The sequence below is a fragment of the Podarcis tiliguerta genome (genome assembly GCF_965153285.1).
Source record: "Podarcis tiliguerta genome assembly, chromosome: 3".
In the NCBI taxonomy this organism is placed as follows: Eukaryota; Metazoa; Chordata; class Lepidosauria; order Squamata; family Lacertidae; genus Podarcis; species Podarcis tiliguerta.
Window position 1 is genome coordinate 1,222,680 of NC_139536.1, and position 20,290 is coordinate 1,242,969.

The window sequence follows — 20,290 nt, forward strand, 5'->3', positions numbered from 1 at the left end:
GCCGATCAGAAGGTCGGCAGTTCGAATCCCCGTGACGGGGTGAGCTCCCATTGCTCGGTCCCTGCTCCTGCCAACCTAGCAGTTTGAAAGCACGTCAAAGTAGATAAATAGGTGGGAAGATAAACGGCGTTTCCATGCGCTGCTCTGATTCGCCAGAAGCGGCTTAGTCATGCTGGCCACATGACCCGGAAGCTGTACGCCGGCTCCCTCAGCCAGTAAAGCGAGATGAGTGCCACAACCCCAGAGTCAGCCACGACTGGACCTAATGGTCAGGGGTCCCTTGACCTTACTGGCAAGCAAAGTTTCCCCACATCCTATATTTGTGCCGCTTCTTTTTCCATTTCCTGGCTGACCCTCTTCTTCCTCCCAGGTGGTCTCGGGGGAGTTCAGCGAGGACAGTGAGGTGTATAACTTCACTCTGCATGCCGGGGATGAGCTGACGCTCATGGGCCAGGCTGAGATCCTGTGTGCGAAAGCCGCCAAGGAGAAGTCACGCTTCAACACGTTGCTGCGGAAGCTGGGCAAGGCGGGCGTCGCTGGCGGAGGCGCCACGGCCGGCGGTGGTGCAGGCAGTGGTGCCAGCGGCGGGGGCAGCCGCCCGCTGAAGGGCAAGATGCCCTGCCTGATCTGCATGAACCACCGCACCAACGAGAGCCTCAGTTTGCCCTTCCAGTGCAAGGGGCGCTTCAGCACCCGCTCCCCGCTGGAGCTTCAGATGCAGGAGGGCGAGCACACCATCCGCAGCATCATCGAGAAGGTGCGGCTGCCCGTCAACGTGACGGTGCCCACGCGGCCCCCGCGCAACCCCTACGACCTCCACGCCATCCGCGAGGGCCACTGCTACAAGCTCCTCAGCATCATCTCCAAGACGGTGGTCCTCTGCTGCATCCTGCGCAGGGACGCCGTGGCCCCCTTCCACTTCCTCCTCCTGACGGACATGCCCCGCTTCCTCCTCCCCGAGGGGGCGCTGTGGGGCGGAGGGGACGCCCGCCTGGAGAAGCTCCTCCGCGAGAGCGCCGCCCTCTGCCAGGAGTGCTTCGACCCCAACGAATACTCCAAGGCGGTGCGCGAGGCCAAGGCGGACCTGGCGGAGGAGTGCGCCAGTCCCCGGCGCGTCCGCCTCTGCCTCCAGGGCTATGCCCGTGACGAACTGGCACACTCCTTCCAGCGCCTCTCGCTCTGCCTCTACAGCACCTCCGGGGGCGCCCGCCAGGACCCCGCCTCCGGGGGGAGGAGCCAGAGATCGCTCCTCCCTTCCCGCCAGGACCACCACGAGGCGCTCTTCCCGGACGCCCCGGACGCCGAGCGGGAATACACGACCCCCGACTGGACCGAGCCGGCCTTCCGGGCTCCGGAACTGCCCTACGAGGAGCTGTGGACCAACCAGAACCGCGGAAACTACGCCGAGCCCAGCGGAAAGCCGGCCGGCTTGGAGAGTGCCAACCCGGGCCAGAGAGACCTCATCTCCTTCGCCGGACTCGCCTCGCCCCTAGGGTCCCCGCCACCGTGCCACCAGGGCCTGCTGGGGGAGGAGCCTGCGGGAGATGCTCCGCCCCCGGTCCCGCCCAAGTCTGAAGCGGTGAGGGACGCCTCAGGCGACCGGGAAAGGGGATGTGGAGGAGCTTGGTTGGATCGGTTTGGGGACACAGGCGCGGGGGGCGTTCACGACCCGCGGGGACGTATCCGGAATGCAGTGGACGCTTGGGTCCCAAACGTGATCCGTGCGGGATGCACGTTCGCAACTTGCAGCGTTCACAACCCGCATCGCCGCATCTGTGCACATACAGGTTGCGATTCAGCGCTTCTGCGCATACGCAAAGCACGATTTTAAAGGTTCTGCGCATGTGAGAGCGCCAAAACCCAGGAGTAACCCGTTCCGGTGCTTCTGGGCTTGGCGCAGTGTGCAACCTGAAAGCGCACAACCTGAAGCGTCTGTAACCCGAGGTATGACTGTACTGCATTCGGAAAGCGTGTCCAGGCGGAATTCGGCAAAATGTCTGGGAAAATCCAGACGTGTGGCAACCCATGTCGACTGTGTTGTTTTTGCTAATCTCTCTTAAAAATAGCTCAAAAACATCAATATTTTTACTATTATTATTATTATATCAGCAATTTTTGTGTCTGGATTTTCACTTTTCGAAATATGGCAACCCTAAACAAACCAAGAAAGGGGAGCAGTTCAGAAGTTCTGGCTGCCTGCTCCGTGTGGTTGCGGCGCCTTTTTGAGATTGACCGATTTGAGGTCTGCCTACAAAAGTGTTAGGCTGTAAGATTTTGGGTTGGGGCAGCTCTGGCGTCTCCCCCCCCCCCCCAGCTGTCCTGCTAAGCTTTGCTTATGGCTAGCTGGGGTTTTTGGCTAGAGAAGGTTCCATACCTGGAGAGTCAAGTTTTAGGATGAAATGACAGATTGCACAGAATTTGCCTCCCTGCAGTGAAAATGGCGGAGCCCCAGCCCATGGTCAGCTGCTTCCCTGCCTCCCATCCCTGGCTGCTACTGGTCCAAGATCTTATCAGTTGTGCGGAAAACCCAAAGAGGGGTTTTGCTCACCTGCACTTCAGTTCAGTGCGTAAGATTAGGTTTTTGCAAGGCAGAGATGCAGAACAACCAGAAATCCTCTTGGATTTGGGGGAATTAATCAGGACACAATATGATCGGGCGAAGGGGTGGGTGACCCCTGAGTTTCCCTCCCAAGGCAAATGCAGAGAGGGGCTTTTAGGGGTGAATGGCTGGATGTGTATTTAATCAGTCCCCCCCCCCCAACTGAGCTCTGACAGTGACAGTAAGCCCAGCCAGAGGGTGTGCTTGTGTGGAGACTTGCAGAGGAGAACTGACTCCATCTGCTAAGCCTCTTCTGCAAATGCCCCTTTCTGCCCACCCAGCCGCCACTGGCATTCATCTTTGGGGGCATGCTCCCCTATTGGGACTCTTGTTGTGCCCCCATTTAGAGGTGTGTGTTCTGCCCTTCGGATCGCTCTGGTCTTGGCTTCCAGCTGGCTATCACCACTGCAGAAAGCAGATGAATCTCTCTCTCCCCCCTCCATCTTTTCCAGGTGAGGGAGGAGTGCCGCCTTCTTGTCGCACCCCCAGTGCCACCCCGGGGTGGCCATGCGCCGGCCTCTTCCAGCCCTCCGGTGCCTCTGCGTTTCCCGAAGCTCCAGGGAGCTGCTTCTCCCAGCTCCAGCCTCTCCTACTACTCGCCTGGACTGCATGATGGGTAAGTTGCTTCCCAAGGGGGGGGGGCTGAGGACCCTGGGGTTTCCCCCTCCCTCCCAGAGAGCTGGCATCCCTGGAGGTGCCCCTGAGGCTCTGCACCCAGTGTGACCGAACAGTATAAGACGTGAATAACAATAAATTCAGAATTCAAGAAACAATTTAGGGGGAAGATCCATCCAATAAACATTAGATGATTACCAGGGTGAGCTGGCTAAGTTAGTGCTTGGCACAAAAGCGCCCTCATGTGGCCACAGACTTGGTCTCCTGAGAAGTTTCTCTGCCAGAAACTTGCCACGAAGTTAGCTTTTGGAGGTGCAAAAATCCCGGTTCTAAAAATATTGCTGCAGAATTTGGAAAGACGCTGGGCTTCTCCTGTCTGGATGTTGGGAAATTGTGCTGGCTTTCAAGCTTTGCAAAAAAGGGAAACAGCAGCAGGTGAGCCTGGAAGAATTCCTGAGACCTTTAGTCCTGTAAGTGAGCCTGTCTATCCTGCCGGGCCTTTAAGACATGGCGTAGTCAGGAATTATTTTGTGGGGGGGGGGGGCGCAGGACTTTTGTTAGCAGAACTGACATGATTGGTCAGTTAGTTAAGTATTGTTTTAAAAGTTTTTTATGTATACAACAAGAAAAAAAACCACACACAAAGTATAATCAAAGTATCTTGATTGTTTTTTTAAATAATATTTATTAGATGTTTTATAATTATAAAAAGAAAAAAGTAAAGAAAAACAATACATAGATCAATAAAAGAGATACAACAATACAACAAAAACAAAACAAGAACATTTAAACACACATCCAAGTTTCATATCTACGGTTTATCTTTCATTTGTTCATTTCCTCGACTTCCTCGCACCTCCCTTTTTTGTATTCTAGTTCAAATTTGCTGGTTCAACAAATCCTTTTTGATTGTTTTACCAGATGAGGGAAGCATGCTTTAAGAGTCTTGGTTCTGGGTGCCTGTTAGTTCATAGAATCATAGACTCCTAGAATTGTTCCATTGGAAGGGCCCCCCAAAGGTCATCTGGTCCAACCCCCCAGAAATTCAGGAATCTCAGCTAAAGCATCCCTGACAGATGGCCCTCCAACCTCTGCTTAAAAACCTCCAAGGAAGGAGAGTCCACAACTTCCCAAGGGAGACCGTTCCACTATCCAACTGCTCTTACTGTTGGAAAGTTCTTTTTTTATATCACATAATTTTTATTGAGTTTAACCTTTTTCATTACACAAATCCATAACTTAAAGCATTGCTCAAACAAAGCAACTACCTCCTTCCCTGCCTCTTTCTGACTTCCAAACATCTTTAACAAATTCTTCGCATTTCTATTGCCACTTTTTTACCTTATATCTTCTTTTGACATTCGCCTCCTTATATGTAAATCAGCTCCTTGTTTTCACATTACCAAACATTTCAACTCAAACCTACAAACGTTTTCAAATGTTTACAGTTTTCTTTCATATATAATATAAGTTTCCTCCAGTCCTTTTGAAACAGTTCGTCACGCTGATTCCGGATCTTCCCCATCAGCTTTGCCAACTCCATGTATTCAACCATCTTTATCTGCCAACCTTCCAGTGTAGGAAGTTCCTGCTGCTTCCATTTCTGGGCCAGAAGTATCCCCTTGCAGCCGTTGTGGCGTGCATAAAAAAAATTACATTTAAAAAAAAAAAATTCCTCACCAATTAACCCCAGCAAAAATGCCTCTGGAATTTTTTTACTAAAATTTTACTTAAATACCTTTTCCAGTTCATTATATATAATATCCCAGAAGGCTTTCACCTAAGTACAAGTCCACCACATATGGTGGAAATTCCCCTCCTTCTCCTTGCATTTCCAAAACTTTATCTTGATTCCTATACATTTTGGCAAGTTTACTCAGTGTAACATACCAGCGATACAGCTGGGCCCATAACCTGCTGAGATATAATGGCGCCCGGCACGTTTCTCCCTGTGCCGATGGACGCCTGTGCTGATAGGTAAAACTTACCAGATACATCATCTTCATTAATTCGCTTTAAGTGCCACACAGAAAGTTCATTTGCTTCCTGGTTCCAAGTAATTATGAGGGGAAACACTGGAGGCGAGTGCCTGGAGGCGGTTGGAGGATGGATGGCGGCTAAAAGATTGAGGTTGAATCCTGACAAGACAGAAGTACTGTTTTTGGGGACAGGGGGCGGGCAGGTGTGGGGGATTCCCTGGTCCTGAATGGGGTCACTGTGCCCCTGAAGGACCAGGTGCGCAGCCTGGGAGTCATTTTGGACTCACCACTGTCCATGGAGGCGCAAGTCAATTCTGTGTCCAGGACAGCTGTCTGCCAGCTCCATCTGGTACGTAGGCTGAGACCCTTCCTGCCTGCAAACTGTCTCGCCAGAGTGGTGCATGCTCTGGTTATCTCCCGCTTGGACTACTGCATTGCGCTCTACGTGGGGCTACCTTTGAAAGTGACTCGGAAACTACAACTAATCCAGAATGCGGCAGCTAGACTGGTGACTGGGGGCGGCCGCCGAGACCATATAACACCAGTCTTGAAAGACCTGCGTTGGCTCCCAGTACGTTTCCGAGCTCAATTCAAAGTGTTGGTGCTGACCTTTAAAGCCCGAAACGGCCTCAGCCCAGTATACCTGAAGGAACATCTCCACCTCCATCATTCTGCCCAGACAATGAGGGCCTTCTCGGTGGTGGCGCCCGCCCTGTGGAATGCCCTCCCACCAGATGTCAAAGAGAAAAATAACTACCAAACTTTTAGAAGACTTCTGAAGGCAGCCCTATTTAGGGAAGCTTTTAATGTTTAATAGGTTATTGTATTTTAGTGTTTTGTTGGAAGCCGCCCAGAGTGGCTGGGGAAACCCAGCCAGATGGGTGGGGTATAAATAATATATTATTATTATTATTATTATTATTATTATTATTATTATTATTATTATTATTAAAACAAGTCTTATGGCTTCCTGTGCCTTCTGCAAGGGCACTCCTGACTGGCTAACTTTTTAGAATGAGTAGGTAAAGGCAGTCTAGAACACTAGCATAGTGTGGGGGTTGCTGGGGGGCTCTGGGTGCAGAATCCTGGGAGGGGGGGGCGCAAACCAGGCACCCTCTGACCCCTGCAGAGATCCCTTTGCGCTGCCTGGCTCTGGCGCCGGAGGCTTGGTGTCCGTGAGCTTGTCCTGCCTCTGACTTCTGCACTCCCTTCTCCTCTCCTCTCCCAGGTCGAGGCCGCAGAGTGGCAGCTGCTCCCCGTCTCCCGACTCCTACTCCTTGTACTGCTACCCTTGCACCTGGGGAGACTGCAAAGCGGGGGAGTCCTCTGGCCGGCCGCTGGCCAGCCCCCCGGCCCAGCCTCAAGCCCAGGGCTCCTCGTGGTCGGATCCGTGGCCATACAGCGACCTGAGCGTGGCCACGGGGAGGCCCACCCCGCTGCTGGCGGGCAGCGACGCCAGCGCCCTCAAGAGCTACCGCAGCTGCCCTCGCCTGAAGCCTCCCCAGGCGCCTCAGAAACGCTTCGCCCCCTTTGGGGCGCTCAACCCTTTCTCCAACCCGGCCTCCTCTGAGTGGCTGGAGCCCCTTGAGTGGCAGAAGACCTCTTCCCCCGAGACCTTTGACCCCTTCGAGGGCACCGCTGCTGCTTCCTCCTCCTCCTCCCCGGAGGGCGAGCCCCGCTACAGCCCCGTGCCCCCGCCACGCCCTGCCAAGCAGGCCTTCGAGCCCCCCGAGCACGCCGCCCTCCGGACGCCCCTGCCGCCCTCCGTCACCCGTGGCGCGGAATTGGGCACCGCCACCCGCCTCTACCTGGCCCCAGGGGTCATCGAGGTGCCCCCCGCCCGGCTCAGCGGGGACGGCTCTCCCTGGCAGCCCCCAGCCGACTTGTCTGCCCTGTCTCTGGAAGAGGTCTCCCGCTGCCTGCGTTTCATCGGGCTCTCGGAGGATGTGGTGAGCTTCTTTGCGCGGGAGCGCATTGACGGCAGCATCTTCGTGCAGCTGACCGAGGAGATCCTGTCTGAGGACTTCCGCCTCACCAAACTCCAGGTCAAGAAGATCATGCAGTTCATCAAGGGCTGGCGCCCCAAGATCTAGAACCGGGTGGGGTGGGAGGAGGAGTCTGGGGCGGCCGCAGGGGCTGGACCTGCAGGCGAAGGGGGTCGCTTTGCCTGGCAATGTGGGGAGAGGCCTTTGGATCTGTCGCAAGAGGGCAGTGGCGCTGGGGCATTTTGCGAGCAGGTCTCCCCCACCCCCAAGAGCGCTGGTGGGCAGAGAGTAGCAAGGGCATGAACGGAGGGAGGGCTGGATGGGTGAGCCTGAAGCATAAACCCAACGGAGAAGGAAGGAGCCAGGAGGTTAAACGGTGGAACTCACTGCTGCAGGATGGCTTTCAAAGAGGATTAGGCAAATCCAGGGAGGAGAAGGCAATCGATGGGAGGACCCTGCCTGCCCCATGCTTAAGAGGCAGCAATGCTTCTGAGTTGCTGGGAGCCGCAGGAGGGCAGAGGGCTTGTGTTCGAATTCTGCGTGTGGGGTTCCCATGAGGGCATCAGTCTGGCCACTGGGAGAACAGGTTGCTGGACTGGCTGGGCCACTGGCCTGATCTGTCATGTTCTTCTGTTGATGACGAAGGGTCTGAAGGAGACCTATGAGTGTTTTGGGGGACTCTGCCTGCCCTGGCCCAGCGCTAGCGCATTGGCCAATCCTGCATGTGGTGTCCGGTTGTCCAGTGCGGAGGAAAAGAAAGCAGTGCAAAAGTGGGCTGGGAGGAGAGTCGTGATGCGACCCCCATTTCTCACCCAGAGCTTCACCTTCATTTGGACCAACAGAAGCCCCTCTGAGCTGCACAGCCCCCATTTTTATTCCAGCAAACAGGCCACTCTTAGATCTGTCTCATTGCTGTGGGGCCGCCAGTTTGAAAAATGAGGTAGACGGGCGCCAGGGAGCTTTTCTGCGCATGGGAAACCGAGGCAGCCGGCGACTGTGGTGCTGGCCCCCTCCCCAAGTGAGGGGTCTTGTGGGAGGCAGTGCTTTAGGTCTACAGCGCGAGGGGGCTGCCCTCCAGCATCCGCTGCCCCACGGAGCCAGAGCCTCTCCACCCCAGCTGGTATAGCGGTGGGAGCCTCTTGTGGTTCGTCTAGGGCCCCTGTCATCATTATTTATGAAATTAGCACACTACCCTTCAGCAAGAGACCACAGGGCAGTATACAGCCTAGAACACTAAATAAGGTAAAGGTAAAGGTACCCCTGCCCGTACGGGCCAGTCTTGACAGACTCTAGGGTTGTGCGCCCATCTCACTCAAGAGGCCGGGGGCCAGCGCTGTCCGGAGACACTTCTGGGTCACGTGGCCAGCGTGACATCGCTGCTCTGGCGAGCCAGCACAGCACACGGAAACGCCGTTTACCTTCCCGCTAGTAAGCGGTCCCTATTTATCTACTTGCACCCAAGGGTGCTTTCGAACTGCTAGGTTGGCAGGCGCTGGGACCGAACAGCGGGAGCGCACCCCGCCGCGGGGATTTGAACCGCCGACCTTTCGATCGGCAAGCCCTAGGCGCTGAGGCTTTAACACACAGCGCCACCCGCGTCCCTAGAATACTAAATACGTAATAGTAAAAAAAAAGAGCAATACCTTCCCACAACTGAAAAGACCATAGATTTAACAGCGAGGAGAGGGGGAATGTTTTTGCCTGGCACCTAAATATCTGGAGTGAAAGCGCCAGGCGAGCTTCCCTGGGGAGAGCAGGTCCTGATGGGGAGCCACTGCAAAAAAGGCCCTGTTCCTGTGCTGCTGCTCTCCGGACAGTTCTAGCGGAGGAGGAACACAAAGGACCTCAGCGGACGATCGCTTTTTCCTACGGCTTTTTCTGAGTATTCCATTTTGGAATGCAGGCAAGGTAAGCACTTACCTGCCTGAACGCAATGTATGGGGGAATCTTGCCGCCTATGGAAGGGCAGCAAAGCTTAGAAAGTTCCTGTCTTGAAAGAGGTGCCTTTGCTTGACGTTTGATGGGGGATTCAGCAACACCTGCCCTCGTGGATTTGGCTGCATTGCACGGGACGCCGAAGCTGCCCCTCTCGTGCCTTCACCACACAGACACTGCCCCCCCCCCTTTTAAAGCATGTCTCCACTGCCGTGAGGTCTAGAAGCTTGAAGTATGAGTGGCAAATTCTCAGCTACAAACTCTACGCTTGGGCAGTGCGACCGCAGATGCACGCAGTTCAAGAATTCCTCAGCAACTCCAACATTTGCCCACGGAGAGGTTTAGGGGTATTTGCTGCCTATGTCAATTTATTTTCTCCTATACCAAGAAAAAAGCACACCAAGAACTCTGGCCAGTGTAAGTTTCAGTAGTGGGAGTGGTCCCTACTTGCAAATCAAATGTAGAAAACAACAGGATATATTTATACGAATTCTTCAAACTTACACAACCCCTTAAAAATTAGGTAAGGAACCAAATGTTGTATAATACTGTTTTATAATTTATGACTGTTTTATAATTCATGATAATTTAGAATTTAAATGTACTTTCATGTAATGTTTGATACTTCCAGCTGATGAACGTGAATACATCGAAACAGGGCCCTGTCCTGGTTTCTGATCCATAATTGACTTCTGACTTCTGCTCAATGATTGAAACTAAGACCTTCACGTCGAATCTATGGACTAGCATGAACTTATCTCTACTCATAAACTCTTATCTCTAACTCTGCAACAAATAATTGTGTTATACATATCCTTGCAAGTTTGAGTTTGTAATCTCTATTTGAGTTTGTAATCCTTGTCAGAATACATACTTTTGAATGGATTAGTTTTTGTTACAATTAACTATTGATTTGCGAGTAGGGACTGCTCCCACTACCGAAACTTATACTGGCCAGAGTTCTTGGTGTGCTTTCTTCTTGGTATATTTAATAACAAGAACTCCAGCTTATTTAACGTTAATTTATTTGCTCCTGGCACGAGGCAGCCAGAGTCCAGCATGCCCCTCCCTGGGAAGGGGGCAGCTCACTAACGGCACTTTAGCACAACCTGTGGGCAGCTGAGTTGTCTTCATCCCAAGCGCCTCTTGTGAGCTGGTATGTTTCACTAATCCAGCCCTGCGGTTCAGCTCTGCTGCCTCCCAGCAGACCCTCTCCGCATCGCTCCCCCAAGAGTGCCGTGACTTATTCCTGTAACTTTTTAGTAGAGGACAGCGACTTCGGGGTTCAAGCCTGGAGGCCTGCAGAACGCTCGTCTTCGTTTCGACTTTAGCCACTGCCGTAGTCAAATAAATCAGTTTATTTAAAAAACCATGTCGTGCCCAGGATGTGATTGTTTAATCAGATTGCTTTAGAATACCGGGTGCAGCACCAGCTATATTTGCAAGGGTTGGGTGTGTGTGTGTGAAGGAGAAATGGGGACTGGCAGTGGGGCAGCCCAGGTACAGTCCCTGCCAGGGGCATAGTGTGGGGGGTCTCAGGGGGGCTGCACAAACCAGGTGCCAAGGCAGTATGGCTCCTCTCCATCCACGAAGGGCCATGTCGGGTGGCCAGTCCCCCCCATGAAGGTGGGCAGGCGGCTCAGCACGTCGTCCCCCCCCTTGCTCTGGTAGGAATGGCTTTGCCCTGGCACCATTGGCAGTGGGCGCTGGGCTGGAGCCTCCCTGGTACATGTGTGACCCCCCTGCCTGTCCCGGGGCACTGGCAATCAACGCTACACCACCGGTCCCCGCTGGCAGGATCTGCATCGGATGTGGGGGGCAGAGACCTCCTGGAGAGCTGCTGCTGCAAGAGGGAGCCCACAGTGCGAAGCTGAACAGAGCAGGGGGAGAGCGTTGATAGAGGCGGCACCTGGGACACACACCCTGATGGCAAAGGCTTCTGAATTCACCCCTGGCCATTTAAGCCTTGGCAGCTGGAGACCTGCAGGAGCCCAAAGGCGGCTGGAGGCTGGCAGAAGTGGATGGGGCCCCATAGCGGTGGGAAAACAGGACGCAGCTGCCTGGCCAGCGTGGTGACCTTAGGTGGGGAGGAACCCTATGAGCTGGGTAAGGAGTCACATCTTGCCATAGCCCCCCCCCCCAATTGCCATTATGATGTGTTGCAGCCAAGTGGGGAGGGGGGTCGAGGGAGAAAGGGCAGCCATCCGCACCCTCCCCACAAGAGCACAGCACAATTCGCACTCGGATCGGGGTTGTCTACACCCCCCCTGGTTCCCAAGTACTGCAGCCCTCCTGTTTTTCAAAAGCCAAGACATGAACCCCCTTGCTTTTGAAAATATTGATATATCTATGGCAGTTTTTGTTAGACCTGATGAAGAGGTTATGTTTTCTGAGAATCCTCCAGAAAAACAATCTCTCAAAGGACCTGTGGATGGCATTTCGCCATTGCACTGTTGAGAGTGTATTAACTTATGGTCTGTGTGTGTAGTTTGGGAGCTGCACGGCCAGGGGAAAAACAATGCTGTCCAGGGTTGTAAAGACTGCGGAGAGAATAATTCGGTGCACTCTTCCCACCTTGGATCAAATCTACGCTTCCAGGTGCCATAAGAAAGCTGCAGAGATAGCGCAGGATAGTGCACACCCCAGAAACAATCTCTTTCAGCTTCTGCCTCCTAGAAGAAGGTCCAGGGTTATAAAGACTAGGACTAGCCGCCTGAGAAACGGTTTCTACCAAATGCAATTCTGGTTTTAAACGAAGTATAAGGAGTCTCTATAGGAGTATACTGTATTTTAAAATGGGGTTTCAGAGTTTTTAGGGGTTTTAGAATGTCTTATGCAGATTTTTCAATTTCATTGTTCTGTATGGGACAAGGACAATAAAGATATCGTATCGTAATGTGAATGGTGCCCTGGACCCCCTGGGGGAGTGTTAGGCAGACCCCTTGGGGAACCCCTGGCGCTCCCCACTGAAGACGGCATTCCTGCAGGGCCGGGGGGGTGGCCTAGATGAAACTCTGGGTCACCCCCCCTCTAATTCCAGGGACGCTCACCAAATCAAAGCACTCTAGTCTAAAGGAGAAATTCGGAAAATTAGAATTATCGTGGAAAAGTTCCCTTATTTCCATAATCCAACTTGAAAGGTGAAAGTAATATATGAGATAGGCTTGTGACATGCCAAGCGAGATATGTCAAGCCTTGATTTGTTATCATTGCAATGATCATGGCGTACAGCTTAGGAAAACCCCAAATTAACAATCTCAGAAAATTAGAATATTCAAGGAAATCAGCAAAACAAGGATTGCAAATCGAGCAAGGTTGGGCCTCTGAGAAGTAGAAGCAGATCTCGCTTTACATGTCATGAGTCACCTTTGAAGTTGAATTACTGAAATAAATGAACTTTTCCATGATATTCTAATTTCTCGAGTTTCACCTGTATGCCGACGGGACTTCTCTGCAGCTCCCCTCTAGAGGTGAAAATTCAGCCACAAATAAATGACCAGAGCTCACCCACAGAACAAGACACTGGGGTTTTATTGTTAGGGGTTCTTTGGGTTACGACCGCAGGCCAGTCCTGGGCCCAGAATCAGATGCCATTGGCCCGAGACCCGAAGCCGCTGGCAGGCTTGGCGGGGCGCCAGGCTGAGGCCAGGCAGAGAAGACCCTGGATTAGTCGGAGGCTGACCTTCGGCCTGACGAGGGGGTCGGAGCCGGGGTTGGGGAGACAGTGCCTGCGCGGCTAAGGCACTTGGAGGGTGAAGACCCACAACCCCCTGAGCTACAGGCGGGAGACTCTCCTGCGGGCCTCCTGCCTGCCCCCGCCTTTCCCGGGGGTCGGACGGACGGTGGCGCCAGAGGCACGTTCACTTGTGGAACTTCTTGCCGGAGTCCTTGGCGTGGTCCAGCAGCAATTGGCAGGGCGTGAACTGGCTCCCGTAGACGTCTTCATATTTCCTCATGCGGTCTACCAGGCGCTGGGCCCCGTAGTAGTCTGCGTACCGGAAGGGACCTGCAGTGAAAGATTGGGGGTGGGGGGCGGAATTGAGCAAGGTCTCCTGTGCCAGCGGGGACCCCCGCAGCCCACAGAGGGCTCTCCCCGGAACTGCAAACGTCTTTGCAGAGCCAACGGCTGCAAAGTGCAAGACCTCCTCTCACATAGTGGAACAGGGGCAGGAGATACTCCCCATCTTGGTCACTGGAACCACTGGGCAACTAGACAGCCGGCCTCCCCCCCCCCCGTCTCTCCCCAAGGATCAAGGCATTTCCATGTGGCTGCTTCAAAAATCCTTCATGCCAGCAAAAGGGACTTATCAGGCAGCTGCCCTTTTTGGGAGACCCGTTTAGGGAAGCTTTTAATGTTTGATCTTTTATCGACTTTTTAATATTCTGTTTTTTGAATTCTGGTGCTGGAGGAGACTCTTGAGAGTCCCATGGACTGCAAGGAGATCAAACCTCTCCATTCTGAAGGAAATCAGCCCTGAGTGCTCACTGGAAGGACAGATGCTGAAGCTGAGGCTCCAATACTTTGGCCACCTCATGAGAAGAGAAGACTCCCTGGAAAAGACCCTGATGTTGGGAAAGATGGAGGGCACAAAGAGAAGGGGACGACGGAGGACGAGATGGTGGGGCAGTGTTCTTGAAGCTACCAGCATGAGTTTGACCAAACTGCGGGAGGCAGTGGAAGACAGGAGGGCCTGGCGTGCTCTGGTCCAGGGGGTCACGAAGAGTCGGACACGACTAAACAACAACAATATTCTGTTGGGAGCCATGCCCAGAGTGGCTGGGGAAACCCAGCCAGATGGATGGGCTATAAATAAATTATTATTATTATTGGGAGTGGGCAGAAGGCAACCTCTGCAGCCGACCCCAAGCTAGCAGCTGAGATAAGGCAACCCTGTTAGCACCAAGGCTGCTACTCTCAGGCCCTGGTCAAAGATATATTGACTCATTTTTGCAGCGCAGAGTTAACCGATGGAACTCCCTCCCACAGGAAGCTCTGGTGGCCACCAACCTGGATGGCTTTAAAAGAAGACTGGACAAATTCAAGGAGGAAGAAAGGGTTATTGATGGCCACTAGCCAGGAAGGCTGTTTTGGCTCCATGGTCAGAATCAGCAATGTTTCTTCATCAAACCTGCATTCTTGCACTCAAATCCTCCTTGCTGGCGTCCCAGAATGGGCACCTGGTCAGCCACTGTGAGAACAGGATGAGGGACCAAATGGCCTGTTGTCCTGACCTAGCAGGCTCTTCTTAAGCCGGCCAGTTTTCCTCTGAATGGTAGACAGCCTAGCTGAGGACGAGGGAGCTATGACTGGCGATACGCATTTAGCAGAAGCACGAAGGCGATCCTGGGCCTTCTTACCTCCCAGGCAGGGGGGGAAGCCCAGCCCGAACACAGCCCCGATGTCCCCCTCCACGGGGTTGCTCAGGATGCCCTCTTGCAGGGTCAGGACCGCCTCGTTCACAAACCTGGACACCAGGCGCATCTGAATGTCTTCCTCCGAGGAGCTGGAGAGGGAGAGAGGGAGCGCAGAGACGACCGTCAGCCGGGGGGGGGGGGGGGGGAGCCAGGCAGAAGATCCCCAGGAGGCAGATGCTAGTGTTTGAAAAAGAAAAGGTTCTGACCTCCTTTTTACTCCTCTGCCTAGTCTCAGACCTTAGTTGGAACAAAAGAGTCCTTGAGAAAGAGTATTCTTGCAGAGTACTGCTGCTTTTATTCTTGCGTCTCCACCCCCATCGTTCTGCCCAGACACTGAGGTCCAGTGCCGAGGGCCTTCTGGCGTTTCCCTCCCTGCGAGAAGCCAAGCTACAGAGAACCAGGCAGAGGGCCTTCTCGGTGATGGCACCTGCCCTGTTGAACGCCCTCCCACCAGATGTCAAAGAGATAAAGAACTACCATTTAGAAGACATCTGAAGGCAGCCCTGTTTAGGGAAGCTTTTAATGTTTAATAGGTTATTGTATTTTAGTGTTCTGTTGGAAGCCACCCAGAGTGGCTGGGGAGGCCCAGCCAGATGGGTGGGATATAAATAATAAATTATTATTATTATTATTATTATTAAAAAGTCTTCTTCTCCAACCATGACCGACAGCTTTTACACACACCAAACACAACCAGCTTTCTACCATCCAACCAACCCAACCCTAACATTGACCACAGCATCTCCAGCTCAGGGAGCAGCCGAGGGGAAAGGCCACTGGGGAAGTCATGGAGCACAGAGTGGCTGAATCATCCAGGATTTCAAAGAGGGGTGCCAAGGGTCATCTAGTCCAACCCCCGGCAATGCAGGAATAAATGTCCAACTCCTGGTGGTTTAAACAAGGACAACCAAAGAGCTCTCCTCTCCCACCCCCAAATTCGTTTTCCAAAATGAAGGGTGGGGACCAGAAATGGATTTGTGTGTGAGAGGACTGTCAGATGGTCCTGGAAACAAAGACCCCGGGCTGAGCAGTGCCACTCTAGTCCTGAACCACGATACTGAATCCTACCCACTTCTGCACCTGGGTCCAGTTAGAGAACTCCGGGGAGGTAGAAGAAGAAGAGTTTGGATTTGATATCCCGCTTTATCACTACCCGAAGGAGTCTCAAAGTGGCTCACAATCTCCTTTCCCTTCCTCCCCCACAACAAACACTCTGTGAGGTGAGTGGGGCTGAGAGACTTCAGAGAAGTGTGACTGGCCCAAGGTCACCCAGCAGCTGCATGTGGAAGAGCGGGGAAGCAAACCCCGTTCACCAGATTACGAGTCCACCGCTCTTAACCACTACACCACACTGGCTCTAATCATTTAATCACACTCTAATCACTCTAATCACACTGGCATTTTAGTAAACTAAGGTTTTAGGTGACATCCATGTGCAGTGCAATCGCATCTCAGGCAGCGGTTCGGTCGCAAGGGTTTCGCACAGACACGGGGAAAGCGCATAACTGGATGCTCAGAACTGCCCCATGGCTTGTGGGTGAGGTGGAGCGCACTCCCGGATCTCAAGCCTTGAGCAAGCCTTGCCCATTAAGTAAAGCAGGCAGCTTAAAAGCTCTTTTTTGCACCAGGTAACCCCGAGGGGACCTGGCGCGAAGAAACCTCTCAACCTTGCCTGGATTTAACTTGCGCAGTCCCAACCAGTCTGCCTCTGACCGTGTATGGCTGAAATCGCGCATATCAAACACACATGAAGATGTGATTGCACCGTTTTGCTTTCTTCAAAGAAGTCTTCAAGTGATTTAGCACCAAGTAAATATATATGTGTGGGTGGTGCTGTGGGTTAAACCACAGAGCCTAGGACTTGCCGATCAGAAGGTTGGCGGTTCGAATCCCTGCAATGGGGTAAGCTCCCTTTGCTCGGTCCCTGCTCCTGCCAACCTAGCCGTTCGAAAGCACACCAGCGCAAGTAGATAAATAGGTACCACTCCAGCGGGAAGGTAAACGCGTTTCCGTGCGCTGCTCTGGTTCGCCAGGAGCGGCTTAGTCATGCTGGCCACATGACCCGGAAGCTGTCTGCGGACAAACGGCGGCTCCCTCGGCCAGTAAAGCGAGATGAGCGCAGCAACCCCAGAGTCGGCCACAACTGGACCTAATGGTCAGGGGTCCCTTTACCTTTAAATATATATGTCTGGAAGACCTCCGATAGGACAGGGCGGGACTGGGAGAGGTGCCTTCTTGCCCCGACAGTTTGGAGAGCTGCTGCCAGCCAGAATGGACAGAACTAGCCAAGATAGACCGCTGCCCAACTCAGAATTAAGCCAGCTGCGCCTGTTGGTTTGCAGTTGGGGAATGAGGGCAGACCAGCATCCTGGGCCTTCATTCCGCAGCTCTGGCCTCCTCCCTCACTCAGGCCTTCCTTTTTTTGAACTTACACTTCTGGCTTGGCGGCCACTTTGAACCTCTCCAAGATTTCGTCCATGTCGGTGTTGACGTTCCGGTTCTTCACGCCTTCCTGGTAAAGGTAGAAGCCCTTTCCGGCTTTGCGGCCTGCGAAAGAAGTTGCACAGAGGTGTAAAGGGGTGGGGAGCGGTGGGGGGCCCTCTGCTCCGGAATGGAAAGAAGTGAAATGGCTCAGGACCGCAAGACCTCAAGGACTTCCTCTCCCCTTATGAACCTACCTGGACCCTGAGATCATCTTCTGAGGCCCTCCTTCGTGTGCCTCCTCCTCGAGGGGTCCGGAGGGTGGCAACACGAGAACAGGGCCTTCTCTGCAGTGGCTCCCCATCTATGGAATGCTCTCCCCAGGGAAGTTCACCTGGACCTTCATTATACACCTTTGGGCGCCAGGCAAAAATGTTAATCAACATCCTATACCCTTTAAAAGGAGGCTTTTGGGGGTGTATTGGATTATTTTTATTTTTGATGTTATATATGTGGTTTTTATTGTGAACTGCCCCGAAACCTCTGGGTATAGGGCGGTATACCAATTCAATAAATGAATGAATGAATGAAGAAGTGTGTGGCAGAGGAAGGAGGAGGCGAGAGCCTGGGGACCTCTTCCCACAGCCATTGATTCCAGGCTTGTTTGCAGAATTAAAGACTGAACCCAGAGACTGAGAGCCAGTTCAGAAGCTTTCGTGTCGTGTGTTCAAAATGCATCCCTGCTTCTTTGCTGTAAGTCGCTTTGAGCATGATTTGTTTTGGTGGAAAAGCAGCATACAACCAAAACAAATAAGAGAGGCAGTGACTAGCTCCCAAACTCACCCACCGAGTGGAGATTTGAACCCGGGTCTCTGTCAGGTTCAACACCCTAATGGCTCTTTGCCGCTGTTAGGATATAGTTCCGTTCTACCTTAAAAGGGTACAGGCATGACTGTTGGGTGTCACATGCCTGTTTACTTCCAGCACAGGCTTGCTGGGAACTTCTGTATATAGTTTTTGTGTTTCTGCTGCTTTGCTGGACACAAAGGAAAGCAGACATGTTTTTCCCTTTGTTCCTGAACTATGATGAATAAATGCTGTAATTATGCTTGCACATTTCTCTGTCTGCCTCTTCTGCTGTGTGATGATTTACACAGTCTGCTGACAGAGCGTGCATGGGTCTCTAAACGTATCTGAGGCTCGTGTCGCTGATTGATGCTGTTCCAAGGGAGACCGGCTGCCAGCCGGTGGCTGGAGCCAGCTGGGGGCCTGCCTGATGCCCCCGTCTTCCCGGCAGTATCCCAACAGCCGCTCGATGGTTGCCGAGTGTGGCGACTGGGTGAGACCAATGTGGTCACTTGGAAGACACAAGAGCTACCCACTCGGGAGGAATGGCAGATGAAGCTGATGGACTATATGGAAATGGCGGAAATGACTGGCAGAATCCGAGACCAGTGAGAAGAGTCGATGGAAGAAGTTCGGAAAAAACAGAAATATTGCAAAATTAATGAATGTTAGAAGAATATTGGAATGAAGTTACATGGTTTTAGCAGAAGTGTTATTAAGAACTATGTGAATATTAATTGTTAATGCGCTAAAGTGGAAAATTTAAAGTTAAATTGTGTTAGGATAAATTATAGAACAAAAATTGAGAAAGAGGGAAAGGATTTGTTGAACCAGCTAATTTGAACTAGAATACAAAAAAGGGAGGTGTGAGGAAGTCGAGGAAACAAGCATATGAAAGATAAAGAAATGAAAATTTGGATGTGTTTTTAAATGTTTTAGTTTGTTCTTGTTGTTCTGTGGCATTGTTTTTTCCTTTTATTTTTGATGTATTGTCTGATAATTTTTTTATTGTTTCTTCTTTTCTTTTTTCTTTTTGTAACTATTAAACATTTAATAAATATCATTAAAAAAAAAAAAAAAGAGACCGATGTGGTCACGACACCCAGGTGCCCGGGATCTGTTCTGCCCCGTTTGCCCGGAAGAAGTTTGTTCCCCAAACGGAAGCAAGGAGGGTGTGTTGGTTCCTCGCCTGCTGTCGATACGCAAGTTTCCAGAAAGAGGCCGTCGCTCAGACACTCACCCAGAAAGCCCTTGTCCACCATGGCCTTCATCAGCTCCACGTTGCCCCCTTTGAAGCGCTCGCCAAAGGCCTTGCCCAGGTCCTCTGCCACGTGCGTGGCCACGTCAACGCCCACCTCGTCGATCAGCGTGGCAGCTCCGACGGGGAAGCCAAAGCCAGTGGACATGGCGTCCACCTTCTTGGCGTCGTTGCCTTCCTGCGCGGGAGAGAGGGGTGGGTCAGCGGCGGGTGGAAAGGAGAAGGCGCTTGGGGGGCACTGCTGCCGGTGACGGGGCGGAGGGGTGGGGGAACGACCGGGGAAGGGCGAGAGGAGGGCCAGGAAGGGCCCGTCCCGTAAGGACAAAAGAGGAGTTTGCAGCTGGATCAGGCCAGGGGCCCATCTAGTCCGGGAGCCACATTGGCCAACCTGACGCCCCAGAGGGAAACCTGTCCTTAACCTTCAGCATCATTGGATGTCTGTGATGTCTAGTCTTATGAGAGAGGGAGATATAATAATCATAAACTAAAAAAATGTTATTTATACCCTGCCCATCTGGCTGGGCTTCCCCAGCCACTCGGGGCGGCTTCCAACACAATGTTAAAATAAAGTAATACATCAAACATTAAAACCTTCCCTAAACAGGGCTGCCTTCAGATGTCTTCTAAAAGTTTGGTATTTATTTTTCTCTTCGACATCTGGTGGGAGGGTGTTCCACAGGGCGGGTGCCACTACCGAGAAGGCCCTCTGCCTGGTTCCCTGTAACTTGGCTTCTCACAGCGAGGGAACCGCCAGAAGGCCCTCGGCACTGGACCTCAGTGCCCGGGCCGAACGAAAGATAAACCTTTCTGCATCCACTTTCTCCATGTCAGGCATAATTTTGTCCCGTGAACCGCCCTGAGATCTTGTGATGGGGGCGGTATGTAAACCTAATAAATAATAAAATAAATCCTATTGTTTCATTTGCCTTTCCTCTCAACCACAAAGTTGGCGGCCGTCCCTGCCTCCTGTGGAAGCGAGTTCCGCAGGTTAACTAGCATCGTTTAACCGCTTCATCCAGCAAAGACACCTCGCAGGCCCACAGGGCCAAGTGGGGGCTTCTCCAGGAGGGTCCTCCTCCTCTGCCTGGATTCAGAGCTTCTTGGGGCAGTGAAGGCTGGGGGCAGAGCAAACCAAACACAACAGCCCCAGCCCCAGCCCCAGTGCTGATCCCACCTGCTTGCAAGTCTCGAAGTGCAGAGGCTCCCCCCCCCCATCCACCATATCTCCCCAAGAGCA

The 20,290-nt window shown here is 52.6% G+C and overlaps 2 protein-coding genes across 3 annotated transcripts in view; one reads left to right on the plus strand and one right to left on the minus strand.

Moving 5' to 3' along the window:
* GAREM2 (GRB2 associated regulator of MAPK1 subtype 2) overlaps window positions 1–11,889 on the plus strand; it is a 29,374-nt gene extending 17,485 nt beyond the window's left edge. Inside the window, exons 4-8 of one of the 2 annotated variants that reach the window (XM_083432569.1) lie at window positions 371–1,579; window positions 3,052–3,215; window positions 6,422–8,426; window positions 8,803–9,636; window positions 9,745–11,889. In XM_083432569.1, the coding sequence (XP_083288695.1) occupies window positions 371–1,579; window positions 3,052–3,215; window positions 6,422–7,286 (2,238 nt within the window). In that variant the 3' untranslated portion in view covers window positions 7,287–8,426; window positions 8,803–9,636; window positions 9,745–11,889. Of the gene's footprint in view, window positions 1–370; window positions 1,580–3,051; window positions 3,216–6,421; window positions 8,427–8,802 lie in introns of both variants that reach the window. The other variant, XM_083432568.1, reaches the window with a different exon arrangement.
* Window positions 11,890–12,625: 736 nt separating this feature from the next.
* Window positions 12,626–20,290, minus strand: part of HADHA (hydroxyacyl-CoA dehydrogenase trifunctional multienzyme complex subunit alpha) — a 37,185-nt gene continuing 29,520 nt past the window's right edge. Inside the window, exons 17-20 of the mRNA XM_083432592.1 lie at window positions 19,036–19,231; window positions 16,961–17,075; window positions 14,472–14,617; window positions 12,626–13,119 (exon numbers count right to left, since the gene is read on the minus strand). Of these exons, the coding sequence (XP_083288718.1) occupies window positions 12,974–13,119; window positions 14,472–14,617; window positions 16,961–17,075; window positions 19,036–19,231 (603 nt within the window). The 3' untranslated portion in view covers window positions 12,626–12,973. The remainder of the gene's footprint in view (window positions 13,120–14,471; window positions 14,618–16,960; window positions 17,076–19,035; window positions 19,232–20,290) is intronic.